Here is a 23,544-nt window from a genome sequence, read left to right as displayed (position 1 = left end):
AAAAACTTTCAAACGTGCTGCTTTTATGGGCCCAGTAAACTCCATCTAGGACATGCAAAGACTGGTTGTTGATTTGATTGTTTTTCCTCCTTCAACTGCAATCTAATTATTGGCAGCACTTAGACAGTGTCGTACACCAACTGGGATTTTAATAACTGTTGAGTCGCCAGCTGTGAACTATTAAGAAATGATGGTGATGACCAGCGGATTGAGAAATCAAATTCCCAAGCAACAGCCAGTGATGCCTCCCATACAGCTGGCCTAAATAATAGCTTGTTTCCTGACAATTGCAGTTTGATAGTACACGGTTGTTCTCCTAACACAGCCATAATCCTGTGATATGACTATTGGCACTGATCTCCTCTGATGCCGAATGGCTAGAAATGAAAGAAACAGACAGGCTAGTGGGCATCTTGTGCTTCGTGGCATGGGAAGTGTGAAAGAGCTTACTCACCCTGTACCAAACAATCTCTCGAAGCCTCCCGTCAGTTTTGAAGTTGCACTTGAGAGTAACAGTCTCTCCCACAACAACAGGAGGCAGGGGCTCTATGGTAACTGTCAAATATCCTGTAAAAGAAGAAGAAGAAGAAGAAGAAACGAGTTTTATTACAGTCTGAAAGCAGAAACACAGTTTGCCTGAAGAAGATACATGTTTCTTGTTGAGGAAAATGTTGGACAACATCAATAAAGCAGTCGTGAATCGTTCTAAAAAGCTCAAGACTGGCCGACGGTCTATTTTGGAAAAATGCCATGATTCATCCTTATGCAATTATACAACAAGCACTCTCCCACATGAGGGCTGAGTACCTTGGTAAATAGCACTTCAGCGGTAGTTACTTAAGCATTTATTTTTCAGTGACCTTGCACACTTTCCTCACCCGGTTTTGGATATTCGGACAAACTTGAGCTACAGTGCAACCGCTTGTCTACTTGAAACCACTGTGAGCTATAAGACGTGCAGCTGTTACAGGCAGTGATTTCTCAGTAATAAGTTGTATTATCTCTTCTATTTTCTCAAATTCAAATTTTGGCTTCCTTGAAACAGATAAATGTGTGAAATCTGCATGACTGGTTAGAGGACTTAATTGCTTCTCACATTACATTATTGGCAGGAAAGTTAGTCTTCATGTTTTGCTGTGCAGCGTTTGTTTAGCTTTTAGCCAGTTATTTATCTGAAGTTGTTGTTTGGCCCTGAATAAACAGGCCCAGTCAATAAACCTCTGAAAGGAGCAAAGGCATTGAATGGCATCACAGTTCTCAGCCATAGCCATAGTAAATATAAAGAACATGATGAGGAAAGTCAGCACCAACAAAACAGAAGTTTATTGTGAAAATCTCTTTTAAAGGGGGAACTCTGCCATTGCATTGACAGGAGTCTGTGTGATATAAAATGTCTTTCTTCTACTAAAAAAAACAATCAACTGCTTAATTAGCGCCATGCTGAACACAGTCTGGAGCATCCCGACTGTCAAATAATTGAAAATACTTAACATTTTTCATTAAGTTTTAACCAAGGCTTTTGTGATGACAAGCATTAACAGACAACAGCAACACACATGAAAAAAAAGATCGCACAGATACAATCCAATAAAGACAACAAAAACAAAGGAAAAATAAGAAAGAACTTTCAAATGCATGGGCAAACTTATAAGTTTGCACAGATTTGAAGTTTGGCTTCTCAGACACAAACACTAGAGTCCCAGGTGGAGCCGCGACCCCACTACATCACCGTCACACAGACCTGCAGGTACGGCTCCACTACTCCACAATCACAAACGTTCACAAGGCGATAATAGTGTCAGCGTACCCGTAAGATTAGATCCTGCAAATAAAGATGGGTATAGATACAAAGGCAATCCCCTGGTGATAATGAGACGACCTGGGAGACAATAAACGCATCCGAAAACTAGAAGGATTAAATTAAATCAAACGAAGGCTGTATGGAGGATGTTTTCGAGCGAAGGCGATGCATAAACTAAAATCTGAGGGAGCTCAATGTCGTGTCCAAAAATACATCTATTATATCGATTTGAAATCTATCTTGTTTCCACATAAGTGAAAAGGACATCTCTTTATATGCCACTGCTCTGACTAGCAGCGTGAGCCAGCGATGGTGCGTGGGCTGACTTCCACTGACAGACAGCGACCTTCTGCCCAACATAATAGCAGTTTCAACACATTCAGTATTTAATGAGGAAATTGTATCCTGTAAAGCAGATGGATAGCTCAGTAAAAATATAAAACAGGGTAAAATTGGACCTCATGACTAATAATTGTGTTGGTAAAACAACAGAAACCACTACGAGGGCATCAGTGAATATCACAGAACTCTACAGGTGATCACTGCAAAGAGGGAAAGGAAGACTGGAGGTAAAGGGAGGTGGAGCCTTGGTTTGCAAGAGCACAAATGGAAATCTAGGTGAATTTTACACTTTAACAGTCAAGTATTAAAGTAGTAGTCAAAGAAATTCATACATGCACGATCACAGCAAGCACCTTCACTGTTATCTAATAAGCATCTCTTTAACTCTGCAACCCTTTGAACACCCAAAGCGCCTCCCCAGCTCCACTGCTGAGTTTGCTCACACTTCTTACCAAAGTTTTATCTCAAATACAATTAAAAAACGTACATTTTTCTTATTGATGCACTCAGTGTAGGCGCGCTCGGTTGGATGGTTGAGGAGTGCAGCTTAACTCGGGTCCATATAACAGTGCAGTCATTTTTTTTTCTGTGTGTGCCTCAGAGGGCTTCTTCTAAAATAAACTGGTGTCTTTATCCAAGAACTGCTCAAGTAATAAATATATGGCATCTTAAATCGTATCAGTTATCTTCATGAATATGTGCATGGAGATGAGTTCCAGCAGATCATCTAAGCATGTTCAGACTCTCATTTCCAAGTTTAGGAAATGCTTTAGTTGTATCAGGCAAAAATACAATTTAAGGCTGGATGGGAGCTCATTTTTCAATATTGCTATTACTGTAATTCAGTTACACTGTAAGTTATATGAAGTCAGTTTGTTTCTTTTAAAGATCTGCAGGTCATACATACACTTTTACCGCAGCTATGAAAACAGTTTTAGTTCTATGTGTTTTGAGCATGTAAAAACAGGACAAACAACATGAAGAATGGTTGTTCTTGAGTGATATATTCAGCTTTTTGAATTGTTCAAAAAGCAGCTGGCTGGGGTGTCCTGATAGCTCACCCAGTAGAGTGCCCCATGTACCAAGGCCGCATCCTTACTGCAGTGGCCGGGGTCGATTTCAGCCCGCACCCCCTTCTGCATGCCATCCCCAGTGTCTTCCTCAACCTCTGTGCCATCAAATAAAGGCCCAAAAAGGCAACCAGCCGCCTCAGCAATCCACACTGTGCATGTCATTGTCACACTGACAGTTTTATGTTAAATTGCATTCATTCTCACTGCACCTGCATGAACTTTATAGTCAATTTAAATTGACTTTGTAGTCAACTAAAATGGAAAAAGAAGTTCAAGTTTTTACTGCTTCAGGGTTTGTATTGAAGTAAAATTACACGACATGCAGTCTAAGCCACAAAATGGACAAAATATGGCCATGTTATCCGCCTTTCGACGTGTTGTTTGTGCAAATCCAAATGCAAATCTCTCCAACAAATTGTTCTATTCCCCTTGACTGTTAATGATACACCGCCTGGTGAGCTTCTCCTCCCACAGAGATGCAGAAATGTTCAATCCTCAAAATACCTCACAGGCAGAAGCATGTATGTGCAGTCAAAGAAGACGTGGTATAGGTGCTGTCGCCTCTTACGTTCTTTCATAAAAAGAGCTTTAATATTACTCCCTCACTCACTTGCTCATTGACTCATTTGGTCATTCATTGTCAGCCTGTTTGGCCCTTTGTGTCCGTTAGAAAATATCCACAGACTTTACACTCAACTTGGATTATTCAGTCTCTGCAAAACTGCTGAAGTGTGCATGTTTTTTCCTTGTTAGGTTACAGTGACAACATTGTACAGACTGTTTGTCCTTTGCAGGACCTTATACATAAGAATATGTGTCTGCATAGATTACACCACATTTTGTTACTCTCCCACAAAATGCTGCATCAGGTAAACAACGTGGATTTCCAGAATTACCCGGGTCTACATAATATTTAGTCAAAGAGACTTTACTGAATAATTCAAAAGTATGCATAGTAGGAAACGGCGATGTAACTGAGAGACAAAGGCACTGCACTACTGAAATTCAGGGTTCCTTGCATTTAAAACAGATAGTCTTGGGTATGTGCATTGCTAGACACAGATCGCGCCGTCTGTCATGTCAGTGCACCTAGATATGCTTATTAAAGAATCTTAATTTAATCAGCAGGCTGAAGAGATCTTCTCTCTAGAGTCAAATTGAATGGATAAACCTTTCCGGAGACTGCATGTCATTAACACAGAGCTGAAGCTCTTGGAGAAAATCCTAACCACTTACTACGAACCCACAAGAGGAGCAGCCTGGCCTTGTAAATGTCTCTCTGTGAGTTTTCCACAGAGGTGGTGGAAATGCATATTACAATAAAAAAAAGTCAACTGACTGTGTGGAACACTCGCAGAGGGATAAACATGCATCTTGTAAAGGACATATTCAGTTATAGGTTGTTCAATATTCAAGATGTGCCATTTATCTGCTGTACATATATATATGTGTGTGTGTGTGTGTGTGTGTGTGTGTGTGTGTGTGTGTGATTAAGACCAACAATATGAAGTCATTATGACACATTATTCACACAATATGAAGAATATGATACAAGAAGCTAGGTGGTCTCCTTGCTCCTTGTGTGGCTGCAGCGATTAATTGTGAACAATTCCTTGACTATGGGACACAGAGGAAAATATAGCATAGCCAATGACAGAAAAATGCTGCGGAGCGTGTGGGGAGGGATGAGGAATTTTTAAAAGAGCAAATTACATGGGTTATGCACTCGTGCCAGGGAAGTTCACATTTCAAATAATCCCTACAAGAAACTGGAGCAGTTGCAGGCTGCACATACCAAGACATGAGGGCATAATTCCCACGCAATTCAATATCCATCCAATGCCATCCAAATGACTTCATAAATTAGACACATTTTATTTGCCAATTCTCCGTTGAAAGTGTTCCAACGAAGCAATATCTCTTGTTACGCTTGATGCCCTTGTTAAAACGCAGGCTAATATGGGCCATAGTCACACAGCGAAAAACTCCAGTGTTAATTCAAGTCTGAGCGTAAAAATCAACACTGTGTAAGTGTTTATGTAAGTCATCGCCCGTCGGAGATAATTCAACACTTGTGATGGTTTAGACAGCTGCCCCGGAGCTGAATCAGCTCGCAGTGGACACAAGTCTCCAATCAGCCCTCGTCAACTCAAGACTGAAAATCCACACTGAGTCTTCTGTGCAGGCTCTCACAAACAGTACGGCAGGTTATTAGTTTCCTCGACCAGCAGAGATGCTCCTTTAATTAAATGTAAAACCTACAGCGCAATTCTTCTGCTGTTTATCACAGTTTGTCAAGTTGCTGTGACTCCAACGTGTTTCAATTTTGATCGCAGGAGACAAAGACGACGACGCTGCAAACACAACCAGCGGCTTCAAGTTAGTCACCTTTAATTTAGAGTGCGTGAAAGATTTATTGCTTTTATTTTCATTCGCCTTTGATTTGGCTTTGAATTGCCGAAAAGAGAAATCCATTAATTAAACAGCAGTGTTTGGACTTTTTGCAAAGATTATAAAACAATTGCTCACAATATTAATTTGAATTCACAATATGTGTATGTTGCTTGGATAGATTATATTTTGAGTCCTTTCCAGAAATATGTTTTAAGTGTCTGCCTGGATTTATCCAGTCAGCTCTACCAAAAATATGCCTGGCCCCGTGAACACCTTCACTTTAGCAGAGCTTAAATTCAGCATGCAGAGAGACTTAGAATCTGTTTTCATGCTAGCGCTGCACAGTATCGATCCTTCCTGTGCTGTAAGCCGTGCATTCGAAGGAAGCCTCAGGTATATTTATACAGTGCTCACAGCATCCTGCCCATAAGTTTCCTCTGCATGAATCAGACTCTCCGCGAGGGTGACGTTACCTCGAAATCTAACACTTCCAAACACGTCTGTGCCTCCCACATCTCGGGTAGAACCTACAGAGCTCGTGTCACAAAGCTCCCATTACAGAGAAGAGCGATTAAAAAAAAGTGGATGAAGATTTAAAATGCACTTGATCAAAGGAAAATGTGCAGTATCCTCAGAGAAACCAACTGCTTTAACAGGACATAATTTATTATCATGGAATGTGAGGGTAAGCATACAGTTCTGCAGAAAATCTTTGAAATAAATCTACTTGTCTTGAAACTATCATCCATTTGGCCATGAAGCGGAATACTTGGATATCGCTGTTGGAGCACATAAGCAAGCGTGAGTGGCCAGAGAGTGCACGGCATTTAATTGGCTCATATTAGCTGGTTGTAGAGGCAGACAAGGCCTCCAGCTTGTCTTAATCCATCAGAGGCGCTGTTGGAACAACATCTAATGAGGGCTGCAAACTATGCTTTCTCCCATTAATAACAGCAATTTGCCAAGATGCAATGAGAAAACAAAACACAGCCAATGATGGACCGGCCCAAAATGTGCCTGTTATTGTGCTCTGTGATTTATGGCTATGGCCTACCTTTGCTTAGATGTCAGTGCAACTAAATGTATGAGAAAAATAGATGGCTGAGTTCCTCAGCTCTCCTCCTCATCTGTGCCTCTAAGCAGTGTAAACAAACAGAGCTGATTTGTAGAGCCTAACACACATTTGAAGATTATCACTTCCAGAAAAGGCACATATGTGTGGAAAAATATGCTACCTTTTTCTAAGTGATTGCAAGGACGTGGGATAAACGCAGAACCTCATTTTGAATAATTTTTGCACGAGCAAAGACAGGATATCATGACTGCTACTGTGATCTGAAACTTAACACGTCCAATATAACGAGAGTGAAAGTTTATCCACTGCCAAATGAAAATCCAGCTATGCAGATGTGTAAATCAATAAGTTCAGACAGTAACTGCTGATTTGAAGCCAGGAGCTTAAGGCAAGTAAGTGATGCCGATGGCACCGAAGGCTTTTGGACAACCCAAGGACAATATATTAATGCTTAGCATGTTTTACCAATGATAACCTCTCCATTTGTACTCTTTGGATTCAGTCAATGTTCTGCGGGTCCCCTCTGAAAATGTTGAAATCCAGAGCATAAGGCAAATAGGTGTATAGATTAAGTAAATGGAACACGTTATAAATCATATTCACATCACTCACAATAGAAATAGAAACTTAGTGGCTATTAAAGCTCTCAAGGAGCCCGACAGACGTCGTAGAAGTAGCTTTACTGCCTCGTCCTTTCATTCTTACAACACGAATAAAAATAATGGGAGCAAAAAAAAAAAGCCTCGCCTGAAATTCTTGAAGTACAATCCCATCATTAGATTTGGTTAAATGGTTAAAAATGTTAGAGACGGGAACACCAGCAGGTAGCGTTAGCTTCTGGTGAATTTACCGCCATTTTGTCAGCTGAGAAACAGCCAAGGCCTTGTTGTTGTGCAGCATCACTGCTTTGCCAGACTTTTGAAGTTTTATGTATTACTTGTAAATACTAGACTCTATACTCACATATTTTGCCCCGTGGCTGAGATGTACCATGTGGCATCTGTGTAGTCAGAGCTTCACAGTGAGAGGATGCACACAAGTGATTAGCTTGACAGCCTGTGTTGCCTTATTGGTCTCTATTAAAAGCTGTGTCCACCTGTGATGCTGCAGATCTCACAACTGTCATGCTGTCATACCCAAAAATCAGGGTCTGAACTACCAAAACTGGGCTGTAAAGAAATGAAGATTTCTTTTTAAGATTTCAACAACGCCCACAATCAATCATTTGACTCTACACTGTAACGAATTTCTGTAGATTTACGGTGAATTTACAACAGTATCTTACTGTTTTTTATAATAATTGTAAAATACTGTTAAATATTCATCCACAGCATGTAAATTAACAGTTAAATCAGTAAATTAACAGTAACAGTAGATTAACAGCATAAATCTGTAATTTAACAGCATAAATCTATGGATTGCTGTAAATTTCCAACGCTAGAACAGTATCTTACTGTGTTTTTTAAAAAATTGTAAAATACTGTTAAATATCCATTCCCACATGTAAATTAACAGTAAATACTTGGTTAAGAACAACAAACTGTAATTTAACAGTATAAAACAGTATTTTCTGTCAAGCTGCGGAGACCACCACATTCCTTCTCATGTCGTGACACTATCCATCAGCATTTGGACTTCAACCAAAGAGGTAAAGTTATTTTTATCTCCAAAAACTGTCAATGTCCAGTATTGTTTTGTTTGCATGATTATTAAACAGTTGACATTATAAATAATAGCCTATTTCATTAGGTGTGCTTCACCTGGCCAGGCTGCTAAAATTGGCAAAGCAAGCTCTGTAACTTAGCAAGCTTGAACTCAGTTAGCTAACATTAGCAATCTGGTGTTGTTTCTGACCTTTGTAAGTGTGTTAGCATCTTGTCACTTACTCATTTAATTTCATACGTTCTTACATACGTTCTTACATATTCGAAGCAACGGTTGTGCACGTCTTCAGAAATTAACGCTACGCATATACGCGAACACAGACGCATGGTTAAACAGCAAGTAGGCCTATATCTCCGACCTTAGACTCAATTGAAGCCAGCTAAAAAATAGACAGTAAAGGTAACTATTTCAAAGATCTGAATTTGATTCTCTTTGGTGGCACCTGTGGTGATAAACAGTAATTTTGGATTTCACTCGACCTGAGGATCCATTGTTGACCGTGTGATTTCGTGCTTGCAGAAAAAAAACAGTAGACCACGCGGCTTCACCTTCACACAGCAAATGAAGTCTGTTGCCTTAGCTCTGTCTACTTTGTTTTGCAACGGCTGAGTGGGGTAGAATTGTTCTTCTTTTATAAATCCATGGGTAATGTTAAAACACACTACCTGTGTGCAGTCTTTGAAAATTTCCCGGGAAAATCATCACTAATACCCTGTTCATATGAATACAGGGTTTCCCCCAGTATATTATAAGCCTGGTGGGCCGCCAGGCTTTACCTGCCCCCCCCCCCCCCGCCAGGCTAAGCATTGTTTATACATTTTTTTACTCACTTTTCCCACTCCATCAACACATGATCAGGTGTCTTTTTCATCACCTGGCAACGTCACAACTTCGCGCTTAACGGGACATGTCACGGACGTCATGCTCATCAGACCGCTGCTTCACCAGCTGCACCGAGCCGACCGCGTTGCCGTTAACGAGAACAGAGCTCAGAGCTTCTGTGAGCTAAGATGCTTTCACCACATGCAGTGTTGCCAGGTGTACGATAATTTGGCCCTCTGTACGATCAATAATCCTAAAAAATGGGCAAATGTACGATAATTTACCATTTGATATTATTGCCTGCGAAACTTGTCTGCTGGAGGTTTTTTTTGTGAACCCTGAAAGCATCTGTTCCCATGTGACATGTTACAAGCCAATCCTGCTTTGCTGAGCGTAAGATACGAGTGTGTGATTGGTTGAATGGTAAGCTGCCCGCCCCAGGAGACGCTCACAGAAAGGAAGTCGAGCGAAATTCAAAACAACACGAAGGAGCAGTGTTACCCGAGGGCTGTAGTACGACGCGAGATTAATGGGTTAGCAAGGTATGTTGAGTCTAAAGCCAGGGTTTTCAGTGTCACGAACCTGGCTAGATCAACTTATGCTAAACTCATAACTTGTTCGGGAGCAGGTTATGTTCCGAGTTTCAGATTAAATCGGCTGTAAAAAGCGCCGCTATTTAACTAATTATTGTTCTAGCAAGATTGTTTTGAGCAATATTAGCCTATAAACTGAGGGAAGACGTTAAAAATGAAAAGTTGCTGAGCTGTATGTTCGTAACATCACGGAACGAATCGGTATAATGTAGAAATCTAACATGGTATCACAGCAGCACGGACTGTGCATCGCGCTGTCATGGTAACCTCAGTTTGGTGATGCAGAGTCATTTTCCTCGTTTGCTTCAGGTCATATTAAAACTTTAAATTTACATTATATATAATCCACACACTAAAATAATGATGAAACAGCTACAGACATTGAATACTTTTTTACTTATTGTCCGTTTTGCAGCTCAGAACACTGATTAGAAAATTCCTCTTCATTTATCACGGAAAATCTTAAATCAGTTTACAACTGATGTGATGTCCACGGCTCTCTCATCACGGGACAGAGTCAGACTGACATCGTCATGTTTAAATCTGCTGTATGAAGTTTTATTGTTTAATGTTCAGTTTTCATGTTAGAAATAAACGGCAGCATTGAGATCGCATTTAGTCGATCAGTAATTTTCTGACATCATTCTTCTTCTCCTGCTTTATTTGCAGCAACAGTGTAGCTTTTGCCGTCATATATTTTGTATATTTTCCAATTATAACAACTTGATCATTTTGACTGAAGTGTTCGGCTCTCGATCGCTTCACTTTGTGCGGAAGAAGAGTCAAATGACACAACAAACGCCCCTCTTTATGTGAGCGCGCACAGAGTCTGAAGATGAAAGCCTGAGTTAACAGAGCAAGTTGATAAACACCGTCGTGATACCTGTTATCTCTGGCTGTGTTAAGCTTAATTCGTAGTACAGCCCTCAGATGTACGATATCGTATTTTTTTATACACATTATTTTATGTTATAACCTGGCAGCTGGCACTTTTTAAGTCTGAATATGTGTGCTATGCACATTATTTTTGTTATAACCTGGCAGTAAGCACTTTCTAACTTTGAATATGCAAAATAAATTTCACTAAGTGAAACCAGATTGATCTTTATTTTCTTGTCAGTTATCATGAATACTGTGAAAAAAGTGAGCCCGTTATGGCTATTCCCTAACAGTAGGTGGCCTCCAGGTCTCATGATTTAGCTCATTAGTTCCCACCTGTCATTTTTTTGTGGGGGACAGATTAGTCTAACACAACTGTGAGTTGTGTAATTATCCACTTGCAGTATTTGGGACTTTTTTTCCTCTCTCTTTTTTTTAAAGACGGTTCGTCGGCATAAATCCTGAAAGAGGTAGCAAGGCCACCCATGGAAAGGTCATCTCCAAGAGGACTGGCAAGGTGGTTCAGAAAAGGGCCCAAAGTGTCAACCCGCATGTTGCCACACTGCTGAAGAACTTGCTGGACTATGAGTGGGACTTCATTTAGGTAGGTCATAGCTGTCTTGTCACTTCTTTATTATATGCTTGCCTAAGCTCCAGTAAAACAGCACACTAAGCACTCTTCTTTGATTATACAGTATATATGATAAATTTGCCAAAGCAACATCCTAGAATACCATGGTCTCAACAGGCTGGCTGAGCTTGGTTGAGAAGAGCATTAGGAATGGGTGCAAACAATTTCATCTGGTTTTTAACATTGATCATAGGAATGGGCTAGTTTCACTATAATAAATGAGTATTGTTGTATAATACTCCTTGTATAATAAATAGAGTATTGTTCGTCCTACTCTTTTAAATTCTTAAAATACAAGGAGTATTGCTTCAGCCTGTTCAGCTACTGCTTCGACAACACCCCCCCCAAACTATAATAACCAACTAACCCTCTCTTCTTTCTGTCTCTTGCTGTTCTCTCTTCTTCACACTTTTTATTTTCTCACTCCCTTGAACAGCTTATTGCTCTGGCCCTTTTCTCTCCCCTCATACTTATGTTTCTTCCCCTCCCTCCATTAGTCTGTTTCACATTTTTATATTTTATCAGTGACGTTGTGTTGCTAAATTTTTGTTTGTCTGTTTGTTTTACAGGCACTATTCATGGGGATGGGAATACCAGCCAAAAGTCAAGTACTTTCACTGTATTTCTCCTTCTCGTCTCTTTCTCTGTCTAGACTTTCACTGTTTCACAGTTTCACAGTTTCACTGTTCACAAGCTAGACTGTTCTTCCAATGAGATGACCTTTTATTTTTGTAATCCAAATGTTTTAATGAATGTTAGTCTGCTGATGTTTTTATTAAAATGCAGTAATGTTATGGAATACATATTCTCTTGTGTTTTATACCTGGGGTTCTCAAAGCTAGTCTGATCTGATATTTATTCAAGCTCAGAGTTCAGGAATGATTGGCAATAACATTTAATCAACATTAAATCAGTTCACTTATGATTTTTCTGGGAAATGGTGTTAGTGTGAGCGCTCTGTACTCTGTCAGTTCTTGATTCTTGAAAACAGCATCAGAGTGAGTGGTCGTTGCACTATGTGTTACTCTCCTCAGTCTCCTCCACTAGCTTAACCTGCTACTTTTCTTCAGTTGGCACAGACAGACGAATAGTGGTGGATGCATGTTGCTGGATGCGTTTGTGATAGGCTAAAGGTAGAAGCACAAACACAAGAAGGTACACAATTTAAAGAAAATACAAGAAAAGTCATGTCTTGCACGTTAATAGTACTTGTGGATGTTACCTGCTGTCATGATAAACATGAGGTATGGATGGACATGGGTCCAGATTGACTTGCTGTTCAGTCCAGAATTTCAAAAGCCCTGTATGATGTTAAGCTACTTTTGCTAAGCTAATTAAGCTAATTTGTGGGGATTTATAGTAATTAAATGCAAAATAGCAGATTTAATATCCTTTGAGAATAAACTGGTGTATACTGTAAAATTACCATAACACAGTTATCCTACTGTCTTGTACTGTAATCCAAAATACAGTAGTATACTGTTAAAATAAACAACAGTAGATGTGCTGTAAAATTACAACACCACCCACTGTTATCCTACGGTAATGTACTGTAATTCAATATACAGTACTATACTGTTAAAATAAATTACAGTAGGTGCACTGTAAAATAACAGTAAATTACTGGCGTCCCTGCTGCCAGTAATTTACTGTTATTTTACAGTGAAATTCTTTACAGTGTAAAGGACCTATTCTACGCCATAAAATGTTAATACTCCAGACAGTTTGTATCCATTTAACTGGTACACCTTCGTATGAAGTTCTCAAAGAATTCAGGGACTACGTAAGGGATAATGGCCGTCAAGGTGTCCATTATCAGAAATGAATGGACGACGCAGAGGCGTGAACAGTCCGACGTGAAGTTTTTGTTGTTTACCGTTAAAATTGTAAATTTTTCACAAGAAGTGGCTGAGTGGACTATTTAATATCTGTCGTTGTGAGTTGTTGCCAAGGTAACCGGCTCTGGCCACAGAACCTGCAGCTCGGTCAGGCGCAGCTGTTATATCAGGCCTAATCAGTGGAGGGAAGTGAGATGATTGCTCAACGTTATGTTACATGATACAAAGTATCATTTCAGAGGACAAGTGCACCTCTTACCGCTTGTGTGTGTCCAGAGGATGATGCGACATTTTGTTTCAAAGAACCAAAGTCCACAGATAGTTTCCTAAATCATTTTTTTTGCAAGAAATATTATCCACCATTGATCAGTAAATGTGTATCAAGCAAGTAATTCCTCCGGTGTCACCTCCTCGTGTCGCATCTCCTTCTTCTTATCTTCTCTGTTTTGATTCTGCTGCATCCCAGTCTTCAAAATTATCAGATTCACCAAATAGGTTAAAGGAAACTATAAAATCACTCCTGTTGTCTGCTGTCTTGCCGTTGTGATAAATAAACTGTGAAATAACGTATGCTAACCTATGTTCTGAGTTTCTGTTGCCACGGTTACCAACTAGCGTTTGAGCCAGCGCGATAATTTAGAACAATCAGGCTATTTGAACTTTTTTATAGGTGTCCTACAACAGTTTTTAACGGACATCCTGCAGCCAATCAGAATCGAGTATTCACCCAGACCATGGTATAAAATTAGATTAAAGGTGTTAAAGAAAGTGTTATTATGCTCATCACTGTGCCACACTGAACAAACTAACAGTGTTGGCGGTCACCGTGGATGACTGAGCACTGCGGTGAAGACAGTTCAGCAAAGTCAACATCTCAGGTATTTGCAGCCGCACATGCAAGCTGAGCTCAGGAAGCGTTACATGGAAGGAGAACGTGGATGACTGGCTGCTGATTTATTCTGGCCGTGAGCACAACCTGCGCCGGTGGAGAAGGTCTTCTTTTATAAACAGAAAGCCGGGAGCTGATGCGTTTTTCAATCAGAGTGATTTACTGTTTAATGACATGCTTCAGCTTCGAGAGTGTCAGAACCCGTCCGTTGTGATCCACCGCCCTCCCGTACCGCTGTAGTGGATAGCAATCACGAGGAACCCTATCAGCGGGTGCTCGTTCTGAAAGGCCTTCAGGCATGTGGCGTTATCATGTCATTGGCGAGAAGCGCTGGAGCCGGGGAGGAAATGCAGCCAGTCTTCCCACGTGGAGTTAGGCAGATGCAGCGGTGTGTATGTCACCGCTGGCCGACTAGACAGAACCTCTGCTCCCTCTGTATCCCACTCTTCATTTTCTATCCATACATTACTGCTCCTCTGTCATCAAGTAGAAATGACAATTATAACTGCTGCTTTTTCTTATTTTTCCTAACTTGAACTGAAGCTATTCATTGACTTGCTGAGCGACCTCCATGACTCCCAGGACTGTGAATCCTGTTACAAACCTGTCATGTAATGTCAAAAAATAAATGATCACCGACTGGGAAAGAAGCCCTATTTTTGCCCCACTCAATACACAAAAACACACTATTTGAAGACACAAGGTTTTAGTTTAACAGCAGCCACACAAGGCTTTCATGATAAAGACAGAGGATGACCACTGCTGTGGCATGCAAGAGCCCTCCAGGGAGTCGGAGCAGCAGACCTTCCACGGTCACACCATCAGGAAAAATGACACACTCAGCCATGTCTGCTGTAGATTATCCTAGCGGGAACTTGTATGTACAGGGATAAATGTTCCATTGGCTTGTGCGTTTCCTCCTGAGATTTGTAATGTCTCCGATAATCAGTGTGGGGAGTTCGCCATGCATTTGTTTATTCATATTCCTGGAGCGTATGACAAACGGGAGGGTGGAAATGGGTAGCTTAAAAAAGTACCAGTGCAGCACTCTGCTCTCGGCACCGGTGCTAAACACTTGGCAAGGATGCGCCGCAGTCCACAGAGTACCGCATTTTATCACTGAGCCAACATCACAACAGGCACATTTGATGGCCTGACAATATGTGAAAGTTTCACTTTGTGGCCGTGAGATGCCAGCGAAGGCATGAAAACACCAAACTCGCAGGGTGACAGGTATGATTTTTAGTACAGTGGATGAAAAGAAAAATGGGAAAAAGGGAGTTTGTGACATGACAGCCATGTGAGAGCAACTTTACACGCTGAACAATGAGCTCTGACAACCACAGAATCAAAAACAAACTGCTGCCATGCAAGTAAAACTAATAATAATAAAAAAACACTGCATGCACTGCTTTTATAGGCTAAAGAAAACATTTATTTTTTTGTTGAGGGGCTCTAACAACTGGGTCTTTCTTATGTCGACGTGCTTTTGGATCAGTGCACACGAAGCCAATGATGCTGAAAATGGTGCTGAATTGATGCTGTACTCTAATAGCAATCTCCCTCTGCTCAGAGCTAAAGAGATTCATTACAATGACATATCTGGTAGACTTGATGAGAACAGAGCTAACTGAATGATGTCTGTAGAATAAAATGCATTTTTAGTTTTGGAGAGGATATTGCAAACCTGCGTCGCTCCTGCTGGCTAAATATAGATCCATCTGCCTTCAAGCTTCATTATTGCAGCTGGAAATAATTTGTTATCATTATTCTGTGGCTGCCAATCTCAATAATTTCGGGAGAAATCAACCAACTTCTGCTCAGGGAGGGCTGTATCTCTGCTTTTGGAAAACAGCTGCACTCCAAAAGTCATACATCTGCAAGTATGTGAAAAGATATTATTCTGTGAAGTAGCGAAAATGTGTTCGGACATGATAAGAAGTTTTTGTAACAGTCCTCCCCCTCCTCCCCTCTGCTCCTGTGCTCCTCTATAGCCTTTAGAGTGAGACTTTTTGGAAATGCAAATGATGTACTCATGAAGCGAGATTGTACTGTCAGCCATTGTCTGCCTCTCCCACTGATGTTCCTTTCTCCAGAAAGAGTGAATTGGCCTCCAGAGCTGCGTCTCAGCTCTCCTGCAAACAGTTGCGGTCAACAAAAAGCATTTGTTTGAAGAACACTTGCATGTCTTGACCCTTTAACTTAGGAGACTCTGGATGGTGCACGCGGCACAGCGAGCGAGCGCAGCCTTCTGGCACAGTGCTGCAGGGTGAGACACCAGGCAGCGGATCTGTCCAAGCTTTCAAAAACAAGGAACAGTCAGCAGGGTAAATACAGGAGGTAATGAGGTGAATGTGGGCTTTCTGAGCTGCTGGTGTGGTTGTTTTTCCATGAATATATTTGGATTTTGTAGCATTACTGAAATTTTATTACTTCGAATTTGGAAGGGCAACTGCAGGAACCAATTCTCTGAGTCTGGAGGTTGTTGCTAGGAGTATGGAGAAAATGGCATGTGCTCGTATAAAGTGTTCCTCGAATGACAGGGAGCAACACTTGAGTGTTCAGTTACAGGTGAGTGGTACTGGGGAAAAAATGACTTAAAATGTTCTATCCAGCGATATCTGGGGTAAGTAAATCAGCAGCAGACGTGGACTGAAGCAGGAAGTGACCAAAATGTCTGTTCTGCTCAGACGTGTTTATTTTGCCTGCAAAATTAAGGGGACACCTGCGGTAGAAGCAGAAAATGTGTTTCCAAATCCTGCCTCAACCCCTCAAAAAAGTCATTTCTCAAATAGCATTTTATGATTCTATCCACTATTCTACTCCCATTTCGGTAAAAGCCTCTGGTACAATGACTGTGGGTGTTTTACATGAAGTAAACACATTTAGAGCTGAGCACGAGTCACAGTCCAATATTCAGCGACACACAGTCACACACAGTCACACACACACACACACACACACACACACACACACACACACACACACACACACACACACAAAGAAACACATGATAACAGATGGCCAGATATACAGACGGATAAATAGGAGATAACTTAAGCATGTGTAATATTCTCTCTAAAATGCCATGAACGGGCTACACACAGCTGTAACAACGCTCCAGCCGCCCTTTCTTATGTGCATGTGTGCTCTTTCGGGAATTAATATCGCAATTGAGATATGAAACAAAGGCGAAAAAAACAAGGTGATGTTTGTTAATTTAAAATCATTAAAAAAAATAATAATAATCTTGACTGCATCACCGTCTGTGTAAACAATCTGCAAAAGATGTGAAGGCTTTCGTGAAAGCTGCCTGGCAGTTTGTTTGAATTTTTCCATTACTTGGTAATAAAAACAACAAACAAATCTAGAGCTCAGAGGAATGAAATGTCACAGAGCCTTGGAAATAGATATTCCAATCTGTTTTTAATAAGGTAAACAGGACCTGGGTGCCATATTAATGGAGGCCTCAAAGAAGTCACGATACTGTTACCACGGAAGCAAGTTGTCCCCGTAACCCAGAGACAGACTCGCCGGGGTATCAATCACTGTTTGTGCATTCAATCTGTAGACCCCTGCATCACCACAGGTCATGAGCAATGGCAGGAAATGAGGGAGGAGACGAGGGCAGTGTGGAGAAATGGCCATTCTGAATGTCAAACGGCTAGATTTGAGGAACGCATCCAGCATGCAGGGAACATAAACTGCAGAGTCAATTTATCATCGCGGAATTGCTGCCGTTACAAGAAGGCCATTTCATGTTATTTCAGACACTATTCACAGCATCTTTGCACTGGTTTGTTCTTGTTTTCTCCACTTTGAAGCATCACTCTACCACCTCAGAAACAATCTCCCACAGGCAGCGGGGTTTTTGTTTTTGTTTTTGTCTTTTTTTTTTGTTTTTACTCAAGCCGTTTTAGTGTCGAGGCTAAAAAGAGGAGATCCAGTTTCCCTTGATGTTCGAAAAAAAAAAAGGGGGGGACAAACTATTGGAAAAGTGACCTCTATTAAGATGTCTTCGATTGAGTGTACTGAGTTTGCCTGAGAAACTCAACCTGCTGTGTTGTACCGGTGGATCGGCTGATTTCTGGTGTTGTATTATATATTTCTATTAACTCGAGTGGCCTTCAAAGAGGAGCCTCCCTGCTGTTGCATCCTCATCTTTTTTTTGCTTATAGCAAAGTATTTTTCCGCCTTAAAGTCAGATAATGGTACGTTAGAAAGAGATTCTGTCATCTAGCTAACTTCCTTTAAGGGCAGAGCATGTTGAGCATGATGCAACGGCAAACTGGAGTGCATAATCTTCAATCTATGCTTACACAATCATCATACAGCTTAGAGGCAAGAGGATCAGTTCGGAAACGTTGTAAATGAAAGTACGAATGAGTGATGGGAAAGCGACTGACAAAACCCTCAGGAACAAAAAAAAAAAATCACATTTTTTTGTTAAGTTCCTCTCAAAAGAGGATTCATCCTGCTTTTTGAGATATCAAATTTTAATGCATAAGATGTGACTGCGACAAAAAAAAGCAGAGGGGATCAATGAGACATCCTTGGAGAAGTTTAAGGGCTGCACAGATTCATCACTGCATGGAAGTTCAAAGACTGGCTCATAAGCACATAATAGTTTTGGGAGATTCGCAGTCAGGTATTGTGTTCACAGGACAGAGAGAGTAATCAGTCAAAGTCGAAAGAAAACTGCTGGATCGACTCGCCTCTTCTCCTTTTTATCAGATGTATCAAGCTCAAGTCCACGTTATGTGGGATTTCAGTAGAGAGCCTTGATACATAGCAGCTTTCTGCCTCTCCCCGGTGATCTGGCTGCTCTGTCTGTGTGCCTGAAAGCTAACTGGACTCTGAGTCCATCCACCTGTTAGCCCAGTGCCTCAGCACCGAGCTGGCCCGGTGCAGAGGGCGTAAGCCATGGTTGGATATTACATCAAAAGGCCTCAGAGGCAAGTGGGGGTTTGTTCATCACTCAAGAGCCAAGCAAACTGCTAAGGGGGATAAAAATGAAACTCGCATGCCGATTTATCAGCACTGCAGTGAGGATTAAAGGACTGCCAGCCCCCTGCCTGCATCGCCAACCTGCTGCCTGCATGCTTTGTTTCAGCGGCTTTTAAACCCCCTCTGTCTCTCAAGATGTGCTTCATCACTTCAATAGCATCATGCCTTTGCCTGACCAATGTGGCTGGATCAAAAGTGCTGCAGAGGAGACAACACATTCCTGCACTCACTGATGGCATTCAGCTCCATGAAGGTGCATGGGCATGTAGCAGGTGAGGTAAACAAACCTTTTTTTTTTTTAGCTTTCCAATTCAACCTTTACTGTCAAACAAAGGAGAAAAGGGACACACCCAAACCCAATTACAAGCTTGGTTTTGTGTAGAGGGCTGAGGAGGAGGAGGCCACATGACTGCTGATAAAGTAAAAACAAAAACAACACACATCTCCACCCCCACCCACTTTCATTTTCTGCTTTCTTTTTTTTTTTTTTGCTGTTCAAATACGGCTATGCTGGCACCGCCATGCTTTTGTACTATGTGGAATTGCATCCTTTTTTCTTTTTTTTGTACTAAAATCCACATAAAGTAACTACTCAGCTCAGCACCAAAATTATTCATTGCAGGGTGGGGCGGGGTGGGGTGGTGAGCAGACCTGTATTAAAAACCGCCAGAAGAGGAGACAGCTGTCCCAACCCACGTTCTTATGTGATCTCTGCTTAGGGAGCAGGCTGGTATTCCAAAGCCCCATCTGAAAACAAATTAAAGAGGATTAGAGTCTGCCACTGCAGCTCCTCTCCTCTCTGTTCTGGGGAATAGAGTGTCCTGCTGGCCAAAATGCTGACCTTCACTTCCTGTCCTGTGTACAGGTGCACCGCAGCAAACATGAAGGTCATAGTATGGCTTCAGCAAAAATGTCAACGTGAATACCTCCAAGGCAGAAGGGTCAAAAAAATAACATGGTGGATGTGTACATAATGCAGACCCGACATGTTTGGACACTCATCTTTTGTTGTCCTCCAGCACATTCGAGCTGAAATGAAACAGTCACGATGTGGTTAATGTGTTAAACCTCAGCATGCATTTGAGACGGATAGTGTGGGATCCTCCGCTGATACTGTGCCAGGCCTGTTCTGCTGCCATCTTCGTTTATATGCTTGTTTTGGAGGTTATCTGCTCAGCTGGACTGAAGTCCGGAGACTGACCAGTCCAGACAAGATGGGATGGTAATGAACACAAATGTGTTCCTGATGCACGCAGAAATATTCATTCATTCATTCATCTTCTATACCGCCTATCCCTTTCGGGGTTGCGGGGGGGCTGGAGCCTATCCCAGCTGCTATTGGGCAAGAGGCGGGGTGCACCCTGGACCGGTCGCCAGTCGATTGCAGGGCACAAACGAACAACCATTCACGCTCACTCTCACACCTAGGGACAATTTAGAGTCACCAATTAACCTAAAGAGCATGTTTTTGGTCTGTGGGAGGAAGCCGGAGAGAACCCACGCATGCACGAGAAGAACATGCAAACTTCACACAGAAAGGCCCCGCCCGACCCGGGGATCGAACTGGGGACCTTGTTGCTGTGTAGCACGCACACTACCTGCTGCCCCACTGTGCCGCCCATGCAGAAATATTTCTTGTTTTAAATAAATGTAGTAAAAATCCACAAATGTATGCATTTAAAACTGCAATTTTCATCAAAAACCTGTTTGAATGTTACATTGACATGCAGACTGTTAAACCCTTATTGACAAACTGCTTGCCACTGTGTTGGTGTTGTGGTTTTGAGACTTCTGTCTTCTTGAGACTTCTGTCTGACTTCTTCGTACATCTGTGCAATCTGCTATTATGAACATGATAATGGAAAACATGGCGCCTGATAGCTGCACATTTTCTTCTGGCGCCACCATGAGGTTGGCATTAGTAGTTTTGAGTGAAATGCTGGTTCCCCAGCAGGATGATGTGCATCACCATCAGGTCAAAATTTCACTTAAGACAACATACCAGCAAAACTAATGGCATTCCCATCATCCTTTGCAGTGCTGACACAATGCATTAGCAAAACATATCATGGCAAACTGTATACCTGCTGCATGCTTGCCATTAGGAGCATGTTAGCACCCTGATGTTAGCATCTAGCTCAAAGCAAGTGCAGTCCTGCAGAGCTGCTGGCGTGGCTGTAGTCTCTGAGTCCTGTTACTGGATCGGCTCTAGAAACATTATGATATCATGTGAGCGGAGCCACAACACCGCCGTGACTGAGGAGCTTCATCAGGCTGATGAAATGACTTCAGAACTGCTCCACTGTACTCATCCTGTACTGTATGACTTTACCTTCTGTTTGAAGCAGGGGTTTTTTTCGGCGTGGGCCAATGTCAGCCTCTTCAAGGCCGCCCGCTGTCGTCTTTGACTCAACCAAGGGCATTTTTACTGATTAGACAGACACTGGTTTGATCATCTTTCAGCACTGTTCCCCCGTGGCTGTAGTTACACCTAGCATTAATCAGTCTTCATTAGCTCTGGTGTCACATGTATAATTCTGCTGTCATTTTACCCGCCTATATGTCCCCTCCCACTGCTTGCCAGTGGCAGGTAGGACAGTCAAAGGAGCCACGTTGTCTACCCTGCGGCTATTTCCCTTTAGTCACTTTCAGATCTCACTGGAAACGTGGAAGCATGAAATCAGCTGGAGGGTGAGGGCGGGGTGGGGGCACTGCCAGTGAGATGGATGTCAGGATCTACAGATCAGAGTAGGCATATTTTGGATTTATATGGCACTGGATAAAATGATAAAAGCTCCACAAGATCAGTGCGATTCCATCCATTCATTACAATGACAAGCAGGGTTTTTTGGGCAAGGCCCAGCAATATACATCTCCCTGATTATTAGCTCACTGCTGCTGCCCTGGTGTCAAGCACTTTGAAGCTCTCGTGGCTCCTGCATCGGGCACACAGTCATGAACTGGATTGACCCAAGTGTCCCTCGGGACATCTATTCTTTTTTAAGATCCTGAAGGGGAAGAACAATAGCTGATGACGGGGAGAAAATGGCAGAGAATTACATTTATTGTTTCTCTGAAAGTGCACACGACTGACTGGGAGATTTTAGAAAATTACACACATTCATCTAATCTCACTACCTCCATTATGCCTCTCAATTATTCCTCTAATCGTGCACTCGTGCATGCCTTAATGGGTTATTTTTTCTCATCTCCTTCTTTGAGCTGATGTATTTCTATACTGAAATGAAAGAAACATGGCAGCCCGAGGAAAAGAAAGCAAGAGAGAGAGGAGAGAGAGAGCACAACCTATCACTCGTCTTGAGCGAGGGGAAGTGGGAAACATTGGTATTCACAGCAGTCCCTCCATTTTGGATCTCGTTCGGTACTTGGCCGCAGCCAACTGCAGCTCTGACACATGCACATCTCCCCCTCACACTGTTAGTAAAAGAGCTACTGTGTTAATCGGGCTAAACTGTGTTAGGGACGGGAGGGGAAATTAATGCATGGCTGTAAACAGGCATGGATGAATCACATCTGTCAGGTTTATGAGATCAAAGAAGACGTACGGTGTTTGTGCCTCTCACATTTTATTTCCCGCGCACATCTGGTGAACTGGGCAACGCGCTCTACTAAGTGAAAAGCTGCTAAATGAAAATCTCTATTTTACTATCTTTACTGCAAATCACTCTTTTACTCGAACACGAGTTACCAGTGAGGTTTCTCTCCTCTCGGCCCTGTCGATTAACTGCACAGAACCAGCTTCAAAGAGAGCCAGGCTCAAACGTCTGAGGAACGTACACGATGCAAAACGCTCGAAACAGGAAAGTCAGGTCACCAAATTCACACCAGCTTCGGCTCAAACAGTCACTATGTTTACATGCAGTCAAGTAACCCTTTCATAACCGGAATATCAGCAATAACCCGGTTGTGCACAGCCATGTAAACACCAATAACCCTTTTGAAAAACCGGAATATGACCCCTGGGTTACTCCTTTTCTAACCCGAATATTTGGTCATGTATACGCCTATCGGAGTATCCCCATCGAACGGAACATTAATTTGTGTTCTGCGCATGTTCTATTCGCAAGGAATCTTGGTCTTTTGAGTGCAGGTAGCGTGGATATGGATGGCACAGCTCCAGCTCCATTTCCTATTTCTTCACGTTCTCGCCTTCCATGAATGAAGAAAGTGAGACAGAATAGTGTCGAGTACTGGTGGTGGGTCAGCACCAGCCCCGGGCTGTTCATTATCCGCCATGCTGCTGTTGCTGTTGTTGTTTTTGGATACAGGAAGAAGAAGCTGAAATGACGCGCATTGCGTCATGACGTTCTCCGTGCGTCGACACATTGTCCGTGCGTCGCTGTTTTGATCGGGATATCCCATTAATTACCCCTGTTTGCGCACGCATGTAAACAGGTTCTTCCGAATGTTTGAAAAACTGGAATATTGACCATAACCGGAATACTGACTGCATGGAAACGTAATGACTGTTTTCAAGCAATTATCAGCTTTTTTTTTTTTTTTTTTTTGGAGGT

General features: G+C 42.0%; 1 protein-coding gene across 2 annotated transcripts in view; it reads right to left on the bottom strand.

Moving 5' to 3' along the window:
- Window positions 1-23,544, bottom strand: part of igsf21a (immunoglobin superfamily, member 21a) — a 181,453-nt gene that overhangs the window by 120,472 nt on the left and 37,437 nt on the right. For both annotated transcript variants that reach the window (XM_070958331.1, XM_070958330.1), the window contains exon 2: window positions 455-567. In XM_070958331.1, coding sequence (XP_070814432.1) covers window positions 455-567 — 113 coding nt within the window. The remainder of the gene's footprint in view (window positions 1-454; window positions 568-23,544) is intronic.

The sequence above is a fragment of the Chaetodon trifascialis genome, chromosome 3, assembly GCF_039877785.1.
Source record: "Chaetodon trifascialis isolate fChaTrf1 chromosome 3, fChaTrf1.hap1, whole genome shotgun sequence".
Classification (NCBI taxonomy): Eukaryota; Metazoa; Chordata; class Actinopteri; order Chaetodontiformes; family Chaetodontidae; genus Chaetodon; species Chaetodon trifascialis.
Note: the sequence above shows the minus strand (reverse complement) of the source record. Positions and strands in the feature narration are given on the sequence as shown.